The 18,909-nt window shown below is 41.7% G+C and overlaps 1 protein-coding gene across 1 annotated transcript; it reads right to left on the minus strand.

Annotated features, from left to right (window-relative positions):
* Nucleotides 1-12,423: 12,423 nt before the first annotated feature.
* On the minus strand, nucleotides 12,424-15,933 carry UTP23 (UTP23 small subunit processome component). The gene is made up of 3 exons (XM_050305888.1): nucleotides 15,718-15,933; nucleotides 14,304-14,478; nucleotides 12,424-13,424 (listed from the first exon to the last, which is right to left on the minus strand). Exons 1-3 carry the CDS (start codon nucleotides 15,903-15,905, stop codon nucleotides 13,038-13,040), a joined length of 750 nt encoding a protein of 249 aa, XP_050161845.1. The 5' UTR covers nucleotides 15,906-15,933; the 3' UTR covers nucleotides 12,424-13,037.
* Between the last annotated feature and the right edge of the window lie 2,976 nt (nucleotides 15,934-18,909).

The raw sequence follows: 18,909 nt of genomic DNA on the forward strand, positions 1-18,909 counted from the left end.
GCTCATAGAAGTCAAGGTCCCAGTTTCTTTTAGAGGTCGTTGAGACATGGTTCATTTTCTTGCTTGTAGCTTTGGAGACAAATTGAGATGCATCAACATGCTGGTAATTTCTGCTTTTTCTCACCCATGTTTTCATTTAGAGACATTCTACTTTTTCTAGACAGACAATAGACCTTTTATCACCCTTCTTTCTCTGCATTCTTTGATTCAGAAAATCACACTGGGGAACCAGCTCATAGAGCTTTTCATCTACAAGCACATGTATTCAGCCTACGGTGAGTTGTTTTGACTCGGTTCAGATAAAAAAAGAGTACCAGATGTAAATACAACAATTGTAGGGCCAGGGAAACCGAAGGAGAGAACCAGCATCTTTCTGAGCGTGCCAGAAGGATGCACACAGTAAGTGTAGGAGCAACCTGTCTAAAATATGAACTCCACAGGTCTAGACTGTGCAACATTACTTTGTACTTGGACACCTGGTCTTGGAGGTTTCTGTGAGCAACAGTGAACAGAAAGAGTGCTGAGAAAGAAATAAAAGGTACAATCACACTGCAAAAATCATGGGCAACAAATGGAAAAGTTCAGTAATAGCACCATATAGCTGCGATGGAAAATGCCCTAAAAACATATGATTGCTCTCTGCAGAGGCTTGCAGTTGAAATTTCTATCCACTAAGAGGACTATTTCCTTATCAAATGTGACAGAAGGCAGAGCAGACTGTAAGGTTCTGTACAAATATGAACTATGGCCATTATTTAAAGCCACCCTACTGAATAGTCTGACACCTGGAAATTCATTTAGCAGTGAGAACAGTTATTTTGTCCATGCCTAAGTCATATTTTTGAACCTTTTCTACCTGTCAGTCATTAAGTTAGAAATAATTATGAGATTGAATAGCATGTTAAGAGAAAAGTGAGTGGTATGAGGGAAAAAAAGGTCATTTTCCTCTATTCAGCTTCATTTTCCCTGTTCCTTTCTGTGCCATTCTCACCCCCTATGAGGGATTCATACTAATGTGAAGGAAAAATCAAGTGGCCTGGAAATACTTCATTCTGAACGTGCACTCCTGATCCGTGGAGCTGTCTGACAGAATAAACTGGTGTGGTGGATTTTATTGAAATGGTGTTTATTGAAAAGAATAAGCAAGGGAGTTTACTTTTAAGGCAGCAAGAGTAAATTTGCTACAATTTTCCAAAGTTAATTAAAAATGGAACAATCCTGTGAGTGCATCAGTGTTCCTATTAATAATAAATCAATAAACCAATGGGTTCAAATCACGGAATCAGTAAATTATTGCAGTGTGAGTAATCAAACTAGAGCCTGAGATTGGCAATGAAAGGAATTACTTTGTATTAGTCCTGTTTCCAGCTCTCACAAGAGCAAGGAACAGAATTCAAGGGAAAGGCAGCTCCCTTTTGCCTCTGGCTGCAGGCTGTAGTAGTCTAACCAGCACACAAAACTATTTAGACAGTGAAGAATCATTTTGGTTTCAGGACCATGCCAAGGAGACATTTCAAGCCCACCCTGTTTCACTCTGAGGAACTGCAATTTAGAGAGTTCTCAGAGGTTCCTCTATAACATGGCCTTTTCATGCTGAGCTGCTGCCAGTGGTTTCGGGTTAACTGTTCTCTCAAAATACCAACAAAAGCTAGAAACTTCCCAAAGAAGATTAAAAACTCCATCCATGAGGTGCAAAATAAATGGTACAAAGAGGACCCACTGCCTCCAGGTTAGCTGCTCTTTTCCCTCCCAAGTCACTTCTTCGCATCAGCAAATTGCCAGACCCTGCTCTTCTGAGCCGTCTGCCTTGTGGAGAGGCTGTTCCAGCACAAAGCTAAATGTGTCCTGTAGTAATGACTCCAGATGAGTGGAAGTGGAAAGGTTACCTGAGATTAGACACTTCTCCTTTGTTTATATCTATGACTCTGAATTTGCTATTCCAGAATAAAATGTCTATCAAATTGTTTGTGGCACCTAGAAAGCCACTCATGTGAATGTCCCAATACATCGTCCCTCCAGATCTTTTGAATTAAGTGTCCCTATATGGACCACCCTCCCTGCCATCCCTGCTCTCTGTGCCTACTGATCAGCCAAATTAGTGACAAAACTTCAGAGGAGTTTGAAATAATGGCTTTATTTTATTGTTTGTTTTATTTGAAGTCCCTTTAAAACTCAAACTGTCTTATTTCTCAGAAGAAAGATCTAAGCCTCCTTGCTGTGTCTGTGACATTCTTGCTGCCCTGCCTTCATCCTGGCAATTTCAGGAGGTTATACTCTGTAAAACCAAATGTCATGCTATTTTCCAAATATTTCATGCATTTTCTTGTCAATACAGAGTATTCACAAAACAGTGAACTTGGAGGTGTTGTGGAAACTGTGGAGTTTTAGTTCAGGCTTCACTGCTAAAGTTTTGAGAGCAAAATTTTTAAAGATGCTTGGAGATCTTGACAGACAGCTTGCAGCATTTTTAGTACTATCTTCACAGCTGATTTGTAAGATTTTGAGTTTCCAGCTCTCACTGAGATCAGTGCCTTCAGAAATCAGGTGTAATGCCAAATTAGACCTGAGGGGTGGTGGGTGCTTTGAGCGAGTGTAAAATTGTCCTATTCATTTATCTACGTTTAAAACCCCCCTGTTACTTAAATACCTGTCACCGTGCAAAGTGTTCCAGTAGGTATCTTTTCCTATGTTTATCCATTCTGGTGTATTGCTTTAGTTAGGAAGGTGGCCGTCAGATGAACACACTCTTTAAGAATGGACTAGGATATTATGATAAGCACAAGATGAGGAAGCCAAAATGCTCTAATTTTATCCCTCATATAAAAAGTGGAAAACATATTTCTGCCTTTGTTTCCTTGTGTATAACATAGGGTAAGGAACAGTTCCCTGCCCAGTGTCCATTGGCACAGGCTATTACACAAGACAGAGGGTCAAATCCTGGTCAGGGTGGGTCCAAAACCTGATGTAGTACTATCAGCATATTTCCTATCCGGGCACAGTGAAGTCCTCTGTGGTCACTGGATCACACTGAACAGTCAGAGTAACCAAATGACTGCTTCCAGCTGAAATCACTGTTATGGTACAAAGGCTGGGGTTCAGCCTGCTGGGCACAAACACATCACATCTGGTAGAGCAGCTGTGCCACCACTGAGTAACTCTAGAGGGCTGGGTGGACCACGATATCCCTGCCATAGACTTCTATGGTAGAAGGGGAAAACATACAAGCAGGTTTTGCTGGATTTGACATAAATTTAATGAATTAGAAAAAATGCATGGTAAATTCATTAAGACTTTTCCATGGGGGTCTCTAACCAGAGTCCCCTAGCCGGGATTTGAAGGACTTGAAACAAGATGTAGAAGTTTTCCCCTTGGATGAGGCCCAGATAACATCCTGGAATGATAAATGCACACTTCTCTCCTCATCGTCTTTCATTCTTTGAAAAACGTTTAGGCTTAGATCTTCCCTGGAGATAAACTGGCACGGATTCACTCATTGCAGCAGGACTTCAATAATTTACAAAGGGCCTCTGCATTTTAAATCATGACACTTACAGTAGAAAGAGAAGGAATATTGCAAACCACAGTCCCTCCTGAAGGACCAGGCCCTGGTCCTCACCTTGCTGCTCTCCCTGACCCCACTATAAAACCAGGCTCGGTGGAGCGTCTCTCTCTTGTCCACCACCACCGAGGCCAAGCTGGCGTGGCAGGCTTCCTATGGAGCAGCACCCTGGGGACGCCACACGGGCTCTGCAGCCATCTCTGGGCTCCCCAGGGAGCTCAGGATGCCTCACACCCTCCCACAGCACAGCCAGAGTCCAGGGCCCTGCATCCAGCCCGGCATCACCAACCCCCCCCACCTCCCACCGGATCCTTTGCAGACCTCCGGGTTTCCACTGAGTGTCCCTCTGAAGTAATTAATGCCGAGGGCCGCATGCTGATTCCGCAGAGCCCATTAATCACTTTTGCTGAGGCACAGGGACTGTTTGTACAGAGTTTGCAGAGATTATCGCCCTGGCTCCGGGATTTGTCATGCTGCATTACAAATGGTGCTTTAGTGAGCTCCTCAGGTCCCAGTGGGCCATAACCTGTCTGAGGCAAAGGCAAATATTGTGGAGCAGCAGCGATTTCCCAAGAAGGGGCTTATCTGTTCCAGATTCCTTGATGGTATAAATAGGACTTCGATATGTGAATGCAATTAATTCCTCAAGGGTTATGTTTGATAATGGCACTGAAATTAATCTTCAGTCACAGAAATAACACTGGCTGTTTCAGGGAGTTCAAGTAAAAGCCTGTAGAGATATCCACTATCCCATCAAAAATATTGCTTTATTTTCCCTTTTGATAGAATTATATTATTATTATTGCAACCTGGTGAGATTTCTTTTTTGAAGATGTTCTAACTTGGATTAATTCATTAGTAACCAAAGGAAAGGGCACAGCAACCACAAAATAGCTGAGCCTCATGCACCAACCAGCATGAGTGGGAGGTTGAGCCAGTGTTCCCAGCTTTCAGATTCACTCTCCCACCCAAAACTCAGTAGAAGGGTGAACCAAGATGGGGCACCCTCAAATATGCCACACAAGTGGTGCTTACCACTGGGCAGATGAGTAGGATACCAAGAGAAATTTATCCAGGGACCAAGACACACAGTTTTGGCCCAATCATGAAAAAAAGATGCCAAGAAATCCTTCAGGAAAAAAAAAAAAGTGAAAGCAGGGCATTAGCCCTATTCTTCAGCATAATGGTACCAGATACATTTCTGGCAGAAGTAAGCTTGTGCTTAACTGGAGGGTAGCTAAGAAAACCTTAATCAAATGTGATTTTTAAAAAGCATACATGAAATAAAAGTTCTGTTATTTAGAAGTTTGGTAATTATGTATTTTGAGCAATCCTACCACCCGCAGCTTGAGTCAGCGAGCTACTTCAGAGAGTTCTGGAAGGCACAAGTGAACAGATGGTGTGTTTGTGACACCATCAGGTAGTGGGCAGTGAATATTAGTAAACTGGCAAGTATCCACCAAAAATTGTTCCAAAGCACATAATTAAATATGTTATAAATAACAACAACAACAACAACTAATAAAGAGAAATAAAAATCAATAGTTGAAAAGGAAAGAATGTGGGGAGGAGCCAAGATTTTTTCAGATGAATTATAGGACCTTATTTCTTATCTTTTCCTAGTCCATTACACAGAGAGACCAATTAAAAATCTAATAAATTAAACACCCCTTAAATATCCTATATAACTGAAGCAATTAGTCTACCATTTTGATACTGTCAAGCATATGTATTAACAATGTTCTAGTTCTCACTAGCACTAAGAAGTAAATACAGACTTGAAAACAAATTCTCCGGACATCACAAAAAGCCAAATAGATGGAAGAAAATTCCACTGACTGGAATAAAGCAGTGATTTGTATGAATGCCATATCCCCATTTTAATTTTACTATCTTCATCTCAGAAGCCTGGCAGGCCTGCCTAGCACTGATCTTTGTGCATATCTATCTCTGACTCAAGCCTGACACAAATGGTGTTGTTTGTGTTTAGGGTAGCAATAAATCTGACTTCTTTTCTACTCAATGCAAAAAGGAATACTGCAATTCTGTGGGCATTCTGATGATGATGTAGAACTCCTTTTTTAAAAATATACAGGTAAATTAATATAAAAAAACCTAATGTGAACAGGCTGAACATACTTTGAACAGCAAAGGGGGCAAAGCCTACAAGCAGGATAAAAATACAGACATAGGACTTGGGGGAAGATTCTGGCTATAGACATGCAGCCATGTAGCCTTTGAGGACTACAAGAACCTTGTGAGGACATACAGAGGCAGTCAAGAGGTCTAAGGCTCGGCTAGACCTGAAATTGGACAAAGATGTCAAGAAGAGTAAAAAATGGGTCTTTGGACACACAAGCGATAAGCAGAAGCACAGGCAAGATATAGGACCATTGCTAAACAGGGCAGTGAAACTAGGGCCAGGCCACTGTCTGTAACATTTGAAAAATTGTGGAGATCATGGGTGAGATCATGGAGATCAATAGTGCTCCCCATGATGCTGAACATCTCCCTAAATGATCTGGATGATGGGATTGAAAGCAGCCTCACCAAGTTTGTTGATGACACCTGAGTGGGTGGTGATGTGGACATGTCAGAAGGGAGAGACATCTTACAGAGAGACATGGACAGGCTGGAACAGCAAGAACTGGATGAAGTTTAACAAGTACAAGGTCCTGCACCTGGGACAACATAAGAAAGGGCCCAGAACAGGTCATAAAGATGGATCAGAGGGTGGGATAACCTGCCCTGTGAGGGAAGACTGAAGGAGTTAGGTCTTTTCTCCTTGAAGAAGAGAAGGCTCAGGGAGAACTCAGAACTGTATTCCAGTATTTAAAAGGTGGCTACAAAGAGGACCTGAGACTGTCTCTTCACAAAGAGTCATATAGAAAAGATAAGGGACAACAGGAACAAGTGTCACTGGTAGAGGTTTCATGTCAACATAAAAAAAAAAAAAATTTTTACAGCAAGAACAAAGCATTCAGTGTGACAATCTCCTCACGGATGTGGTGGAGTCCCCATCACTGGAGGTCTCCAAGATATGATTGAACAGGATGCTAGATAATCTCACTTAGGCTCCCTGACGTGTGAAATGTTGGACCAAATGATCTTTCAAGGTCCCTTCCAACCCAGGCTGTTTTATGATTCTATTATATTCAAATTATCATTTACATCTTAATTGTAGGGTACAAGGATACCATCATAAGCCAAGTGTGTGGCTGACTTTCATTTAGGATTTACTGTGTGTTGGGCAAAGCTGGGCTCTTCCAAAAATATCAGCACAGTAGCCGGTTGTCTTTTGAATGTCGTTGTCTCGTTGTCCAGTGGTGCCAATCCGTGGAGAGCTTAGGAGCTCAGGGAAATACGTACACAATTATTCCACAGGCAAGAAGCCAACACAAGTTCAAGAGCAATGGCATTCAGGTCAAGTAGGGAGTCTGTGGCAAACAAAAAGCTGAATGCAGAGTTCCTGTCCTGCACCTTTTCTCACAAGACTTTTCCTGTTCATGCTCTTCCATGAAGAACATCCATCAGAATGCAGGGACATTCTAAAGCTCTAAGCTGAAATCTGTTTTCCTGTTAGGTGTTGCTCTTTGTGATGCAGAAGACACTTCAGCTTGGAAAAGAGATGAATGAGGGCAAATATCACAGATGTCTATGCAGTCACGAGTGGTATGGGAAGCGTGACTAAGGAATGACTGCTTAAACTTTCACCCATTACAAGGGTCAGCTTGTAGGTAGCACATTCAAAACTGACACATGAAAGTATTTTTCATGTGTTCAAGTTGTGCAGCTCTTACCACAGAAAATTAGAGGCTTAAAGTTTACATGGTTACAAGGAGAGACTGGACAAATTAGTGAAAGAGAGATTCATTGCCTGCTGTTATAAAATATATTTTTCTGGGGTCAGGAACTCCCTGAGAAATTGTCAGAAAGTTGGAAAGTCATTTGGGGAAGCACCAAAAAGATGTTTTGTCAATTTTCATAATACTCCTAAGGAACAGCTTTCAGACACTAATGGAGGCATGATGCTGGGTGAGACAGATTTTTGGACCATTTCAGAAGAGCCCTGCTTGTATTCTTGGGAGCTGAAAGAGAGGTCAGGGTGAAAAGAGGGAGCCAGGAATTCTAGAAAACTGCTCTCTTCATTTTTTCTGAAAACCTGCTTGTTGAAATGGGTGCCAATTCCCAGAGCGAAAAATTTCCTCAGTGTTTCTCCAAGACAGTCTGAAAAAGTAACCACCCTGAAGAGTCAAATCAGTAGCATCTTTGGCCCCAAAGGAATTAACATGGCAAAATGATCATTCTGGATCAACTAGAAGTCGAGACTGCAATAAGAAACTTTTGAGGTTCCCTACTGAGCTCCTGGAAGGAGATTAGACTTTAAAAAAACCCCATACCATGCTCTGGGTCATGATCTCCACAGCCAGAACTGCTGGCTATCCCAGACTATTGCTGTGAGTACACACAGGAGCAATTAACTGCATGGATTCACCCTATCAATAATGGCATGAGTCGGTTGCTCCTGGATGTAATATCTGTGTGCTGGGCAGTGAGCCACGTGCAGTGTTAGGCAAGCTCTACAGCAGAATGATTTGGCTGCAAACCTGCTAGTGCTGCAAAGTGTGTGATACTGAAAAACCATAAAGACACGGAGTGTTTGTCATCATGAGACTTACATTCTGCAGGAACTCTTGGGCTATCAACACGGGATCTGTGAGTGGTTTAGTCAGTCCAGCTCCTTGTTTTAAAAAGGCAGAAACTGAGTCACAAAAACAATGAGGTTTTCTTAAGGGAATTGGAATGATTTTTTTTTAAATTTGCTTATGTTTTATTATTTTGTTCCCTACTCTCCTTGACTGCTGAGCCATTTCTGGTTCACCTTTTGCTGCTGACCAATTTTTTCCTCCAGTTAACACTCAGAAACCTTTTCTTTCTTCCTTGATTTCTTTAAATCCCAGTGACTACTGTCTGTTTTTTTCCTTGGCTCTGGGTAGCTTTTAATTGGACCCTTGTTAACAGCTTCATTGTTTCCCTGTATCCATACACAGAGCACAGCTGCATGCTCTCCCTCTCAACCACAGGAGAAGAAATCAGAAAATAAAGTCCCCCTGAGAGAGCCCAGCCTGTCTCTTCCATAACAAGCTGTAGCAACTTTTACAAAATGACTGCCTCTGTGGGCAGACAGCTGAGCTCTCTGAGACAAATCTGGGGCTCAGAGTGCACAGACATAATAATTATCAGAAATACATCACAAACCCCTCTCCTGGAATTAGTTAGACCATTCCTAAATCACAAGGTGCAGTGTCTCTCTCACTCCTGATTCTCTGGGTACAAAAACTTTTGCTTTCCGTCATTCTCCCTCTGAACACTGCAATCTTTCTCCCTTAAATTGTAAATGATAACACCTGCTGGGGCTCTTATTTGTTCATTTCCGTATCTCCGGCTGCTCCCTGTGTGAGATATTACGCCCACACAGAGGTATGAAATATACAGTAGCTGCTTGTGAAACTTCTATCTGAAAGATGCAATGTGTATAAATCACGGTATTGTTCCAACGTTCTTCATCTTGTCTCTGACAGAACATGCTCAAGAAACTGCAGGAACACTCTAAAGCTGATGCAGAAGTCATTCACAGTGTACCAGCTGAAAACAAATGAGCAGAACTGCTCTGGACATCCTATTTTCTTTTCCCCACCAGGATTTATTTATTCTTCAAGTCATACCGTATTCATATTTACTTTGATGATTCATAAACATCCCAGGTTCCAGAAGCTTCTAATTAACTCATCTATTTAGTGTCATTAACAGATGCTCAGGGAGTGATTTATTGTACAATACTGGATCACACCAACATACAAATCCAGCCAGTTGAACTGGCAGGCAGTCTAGGTAAATATCTTCTGCTGCTGGTAGATGAAGCTCTGTCCTAAATTCAGCATTAATGCCCTGCAGACTGTGGTTGACATATTGTTTTCTTCTTCTATCACTCTGCACATGTAGCATACATAGTACTCTACAACGCTGGTTATTTCCCTCTTTTCAAAGAAAGATTTAGTGAAGTACTGCCTAGGATTTGGGGTATATATTTATGATGAGGAAAGAAGAAATCAATAGCCCCCCCAAAACTTTTTGTTCATACTTGTTTTACTTTACTTCTGACTTTCTGTAGTTTCAAAACTGAAACCAGTCCCTCTGACACCCTATAGCAAAATGATCCCAAACTTCATTTGAAAAGTTATATTTGAAATCCTGTCTATACTATAGTTGTGGCCACAACTCCAGATCATTTATTGTTAAATAAGGCAGTGGCTTTTTGGGCAGAACACGGAGCGAACACCTAGAACAGCAAAGTTAGCTCTACAGGTACTTCCACAGTGGTGTTTTCCATAGGCCTAGGGATGCTCCCAGTGACTCGCACCCCTGAATTACTAGAGGGACTCGTCAGGGTTTATAGCCCGGGCCAGCTAAACCTCACCAAACCCTGGCAGGCAGAGGCAGCACAGCCTGCGAGCATCCCCAGGGGGCCATTCTCCAGCAATCACGCTGGTGGTGTGTGCTCCGAGCAGAGCCCAGCCCGGGCAGAGCCAGCCTGTCCGGCTGTACTCGGGCTCTCAGGCAGCTCCGAGTGCTGCTGATTTAATGGTATAAATACAGCCAGTCAGTTTGGCCTGGGTGGGCTTTTTTTTTTCGTATTTCAAAATGGTAACAAAACACACAGTCTGATTGCTTGTTGCCTGGGCAGGAGCTCTCTCCCAAAGACGACAGACAAGTTATTTACCTTCCTGGAGGAGAGCTGAGCTGTGCAGACAAATTTTACAGCCTTTCTCTTAAGAGCTCACTCCCTTTACATTCCAGTTCTTCCCAATGGCAACACCATGACTCAGTTTGTGTTAACAAAATGCTAAGGAAACATAGATAAATACTGTTTTAAAATCCTTAAGGTGGGAGTCATTAGATGACTGTTAAAATACTTTTTTTTTTTTTTCAGGCATTAGGGTTTTGTCTATCTATAAGTGGATTTAAGCTTTATGTTTTAACTACAGTGAAAGGGACTACTGCAAATAATTAAGGTTCTCCTCTCTATTTTTAAAAACAATATTTTTAGTAAGGTCATTGGGTTTTAATATACTTTTGACTCGCAATGAGATTTTGATGCTGAACCATCTCTGTCTGCTCCAAGCTTTACTTACAGCAGTGATGTCTGTGGGTGGGTTTGGGGAAGGGGAAGAATTACAAGCAATATTTACAGGAGAATGAGAAGTAAAACTACACTAACATGGGACTGTGCTCAAATGAGTGAAGGCGAAAGGGTTATGACAGCTTGAGAAAGGCAATGTACATTAAACAAATATGCTGCAGTAAGATATTTTTAGGAGTTACTAAATTTCTCCTCAGGACTCACTTTGGCTTCTGTCTCTCACAGTCCATTCCCAAGATGCATGTGGTCTTGTATGGAACAGTAAAGGCACAGTCCACTACTAATGGCCATGTTGGGAGGAACAGCTTGGACTGGGGCTACAGCAGCAGCGTCCTGTGCACCTTCCTGTGCTGGCCAGAGGGATACACTGCAGATTCTGGGGAATGGCCCTGCAGTTTCTGCTAAGACTGGCTAACTCCCATCACTCAAGCTGGTTTCTCAAACTCCATGAAACAGCTGTCCATATAATCTGAAAGGCCAACAGGAAGCATCACATAGTACAGCTGTGTACTCCAGACATTTAAGAACGTGTGCAGACAATGCACAGAAAAACTACCTTGCAAACATATGATACAGAGGCTGAGGAATTGTTTAGGGCACGTGGCTTAAACTTATGTAGATGAATAAATAGAAAGCTTTCCTTTTAAGAACTACATCTTGGTTTAGAAGAAATGCACTGAGAAAAGGTAAAAATCTGGCTAGTGATCACTGGGAATACTGTGAGAGCACACCTATGCCACAGCAAGTGCTACAGAGCATACCCCTCTATTATGTCATCTCAGTCACTCTTCTGACTTAATGCCACCAAACATGTAAACAGGCATAGGAAGCAATAGCTACTAAAGAATATTGGGTACTTGAAACAGATTTGGAAACTCCTTCCTTGTGCTGCTTTAGGCTGGGACAGAGTTTTCTTCACTGTAGCTGTGGTTTTGGATTTGTGCTGAAAACAGTGTCAGGATGTTTTTGTTGTCATTGAGAAGTGTTTACACAGGGTCAAGGCCTTTTCTGCCTCTCATCCCACCAGCAAGTAGGCCTTGCGGTGCACCAGGAACTGGGAGCCAAAAAAGCTGGGACAGCTGATCCCAGCTGACCCAAAGGATATTCCAGACCATATGGCATCATGCTCAGCATATAAAGCTGGGGAAGAAGGTGGAAGGATGTTCAGAGTGACAGTGTTTGTCTTCCCAGGTCACTATTACACAATGGAGCCCTGCTTTCCTGGGGATGGCTGAACACTTGCCTACCCAGGGGAAGTTGTGAATGAATTCCTTGTTTGGCCTTCCTTTATGTGTGGCTTTTGCTTTCCCTAATTAACTGTCTTTATCACAACTCACAAGTTCTCTTACTTTTACTCTCCAGATTCTCTCCACCTCAGTGTAGGGGCAGTTGAGAAAGTGGCTGTGTGGGGCTGAGCTGCTGGCTGGGGTTAAACCACGACTCTCCTCCAACCCCGTTCTGTTATGTTCATCACCTCACGGAACAGTGAAACACACAGCAGGGCCTGAGTCCCATCACTGTCAGCTGTCCTGTATTTCAGGACCCCTGCACAGCTGTGCTATACTGTGACAGCATTAGGTGTTAGCCAGCGCTTTGATTCAGCACTTTCACGTTGTATTCTTCCTATTTAAAAATTAAGAATAAACTACAGATGAAATAGACAGACCAGAGATGCCATTATATTTTCAGAAATATCAACACAATTGCACCTCTGTGATCTTCTTAATAAATGAAGATCAAGAACAACAGACATATAGGTCCACATGGCATTTACAGAGTAATTCAGTCTGGATGTGACTTCTGAAGGCGCCTGGTCACTTTGCAAGAGTTAACTTTTGTATTCAAACAATAAGGATAAATAAGTGTTATTTTAGGTCAATTTCATATTATCTAACAGACTAATTGTCAAAACTAGTCTTAATAAGAATAGCAACCTTGATTTAGAAAGAAGTCTAATGTCCCACCAAAATCCATATGGAAGCCAAGAAGCATTTCTAAAGAATTGCTACATATCATGTGAATTCTGACAGGAACCAAGATGCTGGAGAGAATAATGAAACATGAGGGTTCCTCAATATTTTGTCACAAACCCAATTACTAAATAACAGAACAAATTATTAGGACAATCCCGCAAATTGTAAGATACAGTAACAAGCAGACCACCTAAAAAAAGTAAGTTTTAATATTAACAACTCAATTTCACGTGACTGCATAATAATCTTTCTTTTTGCAAAGTTCAAACCGTGTTCAAGCCCTGTGTTGTTTACATAGATGGGCTTATTCTCCTTCATTCTTCTGCACTGCCGGCACGGCTTCTGCTTTAACTCTATTTCGCTTTCTTTTTCTTCTTTTCTTCTTTTGAGCAGAAGGTTCTTGATCCTCCTGTGTTTTCTTCTTTTTTTTCTTCAGACAGCTGAGCGGATTGGGGCCACCTGCCCTTTTGCGTTTTCTCCTCTTTTCACCTTCTTGCTTTGCTAGTCCTTCTTTTTCTTTAAGCTCCACAATACTTTGTTTTTGGTACTCTGGAACAAGCTGGTTTGTCTGCAACTTTTGAACAAATGCCAAAGATTTAGGAGAAGGTTTGTCTAACACCATCGTGTTCTGAATAATAAAGAGGAGAGGAACACCAGGCTTCTTTTTCACTTTGTTTGATAAGTCCTGGTCCTGCAAAATTAAATACTTTAGTCAACATTTTGGGATTAAATTATATTTGCAATTCAAATGCACCTACTTTTAATACAAAACTATGAAGATAAATTACATTATGAAAAAGAAACTTAATCTAGCAGATTTACACGGCAGTGCCTTTCAGAGCAATTTAAATTTCAATTTCTCTCCCAATTAACTGTACTTCTGATGGAAAATTTATCAACATTTCCTTTTTACCTTCATGTATACGCACATATGCATTTTTTGAGGAAAAAGTCCCAGTCCACTGGTATGCAGACCACCACTCCACAAGAAGTAACATAACTTCTTCTACCACAAACTATCTTAAATTCTTTTATCTTACGTAACTATACAGAATTCTACTATAAACCTTTTTATATATATTGTGTATCATTTATACATACAGTCCCAATAACAAACCCAGGAAAAAAATGCCTTTCTCATTTCTATAGTTATTTATTCTTTAGTCCAAAATTTCTTAAAATTGAATTTATATGGATGCTTGACACTAATTTCACTTTTCAGACTACTGTGAAAAGAGTTCAGGGAAGGGAATGCACACACAAACAATATGCAAATTAACATTCATGAGTTGTTTTCTTACATCAGTACGTAGTCAGTATGTTTTCTACACTTTCTGCTAAACTAAGCAATATTCCTATAAGGTAAAAATATCTAGTCATTCTAGTAAGAGAAAAGATTCCCTGTTTCATAATTATCAAATACATTTAAGAGGGAGTAAGGTTTTACATGATTAATTCCCACAAACTATGTAAAAATCTCATAATTGAGGTCAGTGGAGGCTTCCTTATCTTTAGGTATCAAAGCATCACTTGAAATGAAATGGAGTTAATGTTTCCCATGAGCTTTTACCTGTGTAGCAATAAAGAAGTGATGAGGGTTGCCGTCTTCAATCATGGAAAGTAAACAGGTGGAACCACTCACAGGATCTTTGTGGTGAGAACACTTTCGAACTTCAAATCTCTGGGCAATTAATTTTGCTCCATACAGTGCTTTCCCCAATGATTCCAGTTCTTTTATAACACATCTGAAAACCAAAAGAAACAATGACTTCTAAACAAAAAAATGAACTCATATTTTTTATAATACCAGAAGGCTGACGTGAGTTATTTAAGAATGAGCAATGCCCAGTTGTTCAGGTTCTATGATTTGCAAATGGTACCCAGGAATCTGAAAGCAGTAGCCCATCTGAAGACATCAGCAAGGTTTCCTTGGTTGTAAACAAGTAATTAACTTGTTAAGTTATATTAAATGACTTAAAAATATTTCACATCACTAAATACGCTGAGTCCTTAAAATTATGTTTGGACATTACCTAGCATATGAACTATTACTTAACAAATAATTTCTAAAAATGTATTATTAAATTATTATTAAATTTCAACATTTAATTTATATTTTAAAATTGAAATAAAGATCTGGGGAACAACAGGCCAGTTTCACCTCTGTGCCTGGTAAGATCATGGAGCAGATCCTCCTGGAAAATACACTAAGGCACATGAAAAACATGGAGTTAACTTCTGACAGCCAACACCTTTTCATTAAAGATAAATTGTGAAAAATATGGTGGCCTTCTATGACAGGGTTACAGTGCTGATGGATGAGGGAAGGGCAGCAGATTCAGCTGCCCTAAGTGAATGCTGGTCAAAAAGACCAACAAATACTGCTGAAAGGAGTAAGAAGTGGCATTTAGGCAGGACAGGAACACAGTCTGGGTCAAAGCCATTCCTTAACCTCTCACAGCTATGGACACGACTTGATACTTTATACTGTTTAGAAGTACAGGCCAGTTCTGTGCGCTGTGCAAGATTGATCAGTGTGTTTTTCGAGCCTAGGCATGCATCTTCTCGGTATTTTCACTACTTGCCTCCATGATGGGTAGTTGGCTATTCCATCATTGCAGAAATACAAGTGACGGAAAATTTAATATATACAATGTTTATAATCAAGCAAAAACAAAGGCAACTTCGACGCGTACTGTGCATGCTTCACTTCCACGTGTTTCTCTAGCACATCCTTGTCCTCCCCTGGGAACAGCTACTTTGCAAACAACCCCGCACTGGCATACTGCAGCTCCAGCCAGGCAGTAATTCCTCTGTTCCCACTTCGCCAAGAACACGCTGGGGTGGGGAGGACACCCACCCGGTCCTTCCTCGCACAGCGGGGTTATCCCTGACCCCGCAGTTCCCGCCACCCTGGGAAAGGCAGCCGGGTCTCCGAGGAGCCGCCACCGCCCCGCAGGTTCCCCACAGCGCCCGCCCCGTACCGCGTGGTGCAGAGCTGAGCGGCGCCGCCCAGGTACCCGGGCAGCTGCTCCCGGATCTGGATCTTGTTGCGGAGCGCGGCCTGGCAGAAGGTGCCGTCCAGCAGCACCTGGAAGGGCTCGCGGAACTGGAAGCTGTGCTTGTAGAAGCCCATGATCTTCTTGGCGTGTTTCTGCCGCGTCACCCCCATGGCTCCCGCACCGCCCGGAACGGCCGCGCCGGCCCCGGAAGCTGCGCCGGGCCCGGGCGGGGCCTCCTGTCACGGCTGGAGAGCAGGACTGGCCCGGCAGGCTGGGGTCACCCGGAGAGCCGGGACCGCCCTGGCAGGGCTGGGGTCACCCCGGAGAGCCGGGACCGGCCCGGGCAGGGCTGGGGGGTCACCCCCACAGAGTAGGGACCGGCCCGGGCAGGGCTGGAGGGTCACCCCCGGAGAGCAGGGAGCGGCCCGGGCAGTGATCGGGGAGCTCCCCCCACCCGCCCAGCCCCGCACACGGGTTACCTGAGGGCTAATTCAGTGCCCCCGGTTCTGCGGTGCTGTGCTGGCTCCTGCCCTTCGCGAAGATCAGAAATACACGTGTTTGTTCTTTTTTTTTTTTTTTTTCCCTAACCCACTATAATGATGAAATTACAATTGCTGTCACAGAGACTGTAGTTTAATCACACATCAGCCTACAGAATCACAGAATCAATTAGGTTGGAAAAGACATCTGAGATTATGGAGTCCAATTTATGACCGAACACCACCCTGTCAACTAGGCCATGGCACCAAGTGTCACATCCAGTCTTTCCTTAAACACCTCCAGGGATGGTGACTCTACCACCTCCCTGGGCAGCCCATTTCAATGTCTAATTACCCTTTCTTTGATGAAATTCCTCATAAAGTCCAATTTAAACCTCCCCCGATGCAGTTAGAGACTATATACATCCTCTTGCTAGTAACCTGGAAGGCTTAGGATGTCTTAGGAACACTTTGGAAGGCTTATTCAACACCTGTTTATATTGTTTCTTTGTATTGGCTACATCAGCCTAAGCTCAATGTGCACAAAATGGAAGATAAAAAGCACGTATTCTACATTTTAATACTTCTTTTCCTTTTTTTATCTTTTTTTTTTAATCTTTTTTCTTTTTTTTCAGTGACAAATAGTTTAATTTCACTGCAGTCTGGAGAAACAGCTGTCACTCAAAAAGCCATTGCACAAACTCCTCCCTTTCCAACAGAAAATATCAGCACACCAGACATCTGGCATTAAAAACCTGAACTTAATGCCCCTGTTTTACGCAGGCAAAGGAATGTGATACCTTAACACCATCAAAACAATAATTGGAAACGTATGTCTTTCTATGCAGGTTTCACAGGAGACATCTTTCTGCAGGGGACAACTGTACTGCAAGAAAAAACATGGCAAGTACCTACCAGTTAGCTGTAATCAGTCAGGCTGCTCCAAGGTCATTTAAGCAAATACCCAGCTGTCATACTGGTGTTTTTGCTAGCAAATAGACATGGGAAATATGTGCTTCCAAGCAGGTTAGTTAATATTGAGAGAAACTGAAAAATAAAGGATTTGATTACTATTCTAGAAATTCAAATCAACACGCAACTGAGAATATTTTCCATGGCATCCGACTGTGCTGTTGACATTTTCTGCCATTAAGTCTTTCTTTCCAGTTGTCTTCAGGGGACAGTTGCACGTGCTCATGAGTATTATGGACACACATGGATATATGCTTTATTATGAACTGATATGTTGAATTCATTATTAAACACAGTCCTAAATATAAAAGTTTATTAAACTTCAGTCCTGTGGCTGACGTATTCCCATAGTGCTATGATGACCCAGTTCTTCCATCTGACTGCACATTTTCATTATTTAAAATATTAGACAAAAGCAGTCAGCAAGGCTCTGAAGGAAAACCATATAAGATTAATCATTTTTTTTCAAGTAGTGTTTTACTTGTTTGTTTTGGGGGTTTGTGTGTGTGTGTGTGTGTGTGTATGATGACAACTAAGTAACTACCCAAAGAGGGGCAGTTATTCCTTATTAAGGACGTTTTCCACACCTTACAGCTAGAATGAGAAATCTGCAATGATAAGAGCTGCTATTGCAGTAGGGAGATAAAAAGAGAAAAAAAAATGAGAGCTTGAACTAGTTTTTGAACTAAGTGCAAAATAAGATGTAATCCAGTGTAGGGTGTCAAATACCACTGTGATGAGGTACTCTTTCCCTGTTCAACTGGTAAATATTGTCATCACAGACAAGCTGTAATGTGAGTGGTATGATAAAATATGTTCAGAGGGCTATGTAACAGGCAAAACACAACACAGATTTCTCCTTCATTGTGCAGCAGATAGCATTAATTGGATGATAAACTACTTACAGTACCATTCTGTAAATTTTATTTCACTTCTATGTGAAACTTTAAAGTTTCTTTTTAATAAATTTTAAATGTTAAAGGTAATGTCTATAAGAGTACTATAGCAGTGCAGAGAAGTACAGTACAGAAATAGAAGTCCTTGATATCTGCTGGACAGATACAGGTCCAGAGTACAGTTCTGATCTAACAGAACAGTTCATGTCACTTTATCAATACTACTAATACCTTGTGGGTAAATATACAGTATTTATGAAAAGAAGGTGTCACTGAAAACAAAGATGACCTTCTTTCTCTATATCCAAAGTGGTAGGAGAGCTTCATGCTGAACTTCCCAAACCTGCAAAATGGTGAGCAGGCACCCCAGGAAACCAGGCTTCACTAGTTACACTGCACACAAAATGTGTACCAGCAGAAAATTAGGTCTTTGCAGAGCAGACTATCTCTTGGCATACATGAGTTCAGCTCTGTTTTTGACATGCTAGGTAGTGCTGTAGAATTAAATAACAAAATTGCTGTGACATGGATTACTTGAAGTGAAAGCTGTTCTTTATCAAAAGAGCTTTGATGTAGGCCTAGTAACAAGGATTTCCCTTAATAGCTGGCACTTGGCAAATGCTGGTAGCTTGGTGAGAAAACAGCTTCTGATTCTCCCAAACTTGTCCTGTGCCAGAGCTTTTAAATCTGAATGTCTTTCTTTTGGGCAAATGTGCTCTGTGTTTATCTGCAATAAATATTAGCACCATGCTTAAATATGAGAAATGAACTGATTTACAAAAAAAGAAAAGGGTAGGGTTTTCAATTAAAACATTTGGAAACAAAAC

This window comes from Myiozetetes cayanensis, unplaced genomic scaffold, assembly GCF_022539395.1.
Source record: "Myiozetetes cayanensis isolate MyiCay16 unplaced genomic scaffold, myiCay2020 scf1, whole genome shotgun sequence".
NCBI classification, from domain to species: Eukaryota; Metazoa; Chordata; class Aves; order Passeriformes; family Tyrannidae; genus Myiozetetes; species Myiozetetes cayanensis.

Coding starts and splice junctions, on each gene's coding strand:
- UTP23 (XM_050305888.1), bottom strand. CDS start 15,905: ATGGGGGTGACGCGGCAGAAACACGCCAAGAAGATCATGGGCTTCTAC. Junction 14,479..15,717: donor GCTCAGCTCTGCACCACGCG/GTACGGGGCGGG, acceptor TTTGGTTTTCAG/ATGTGTTATAAAAGAACTGG. Junction 13,425..14,303: donor ACTTCTTTATTGCTACACAG/GTAAAAGCTCAT, acceptor TTAATTTTGCAG/GACCAGGACTTATCAAACAA.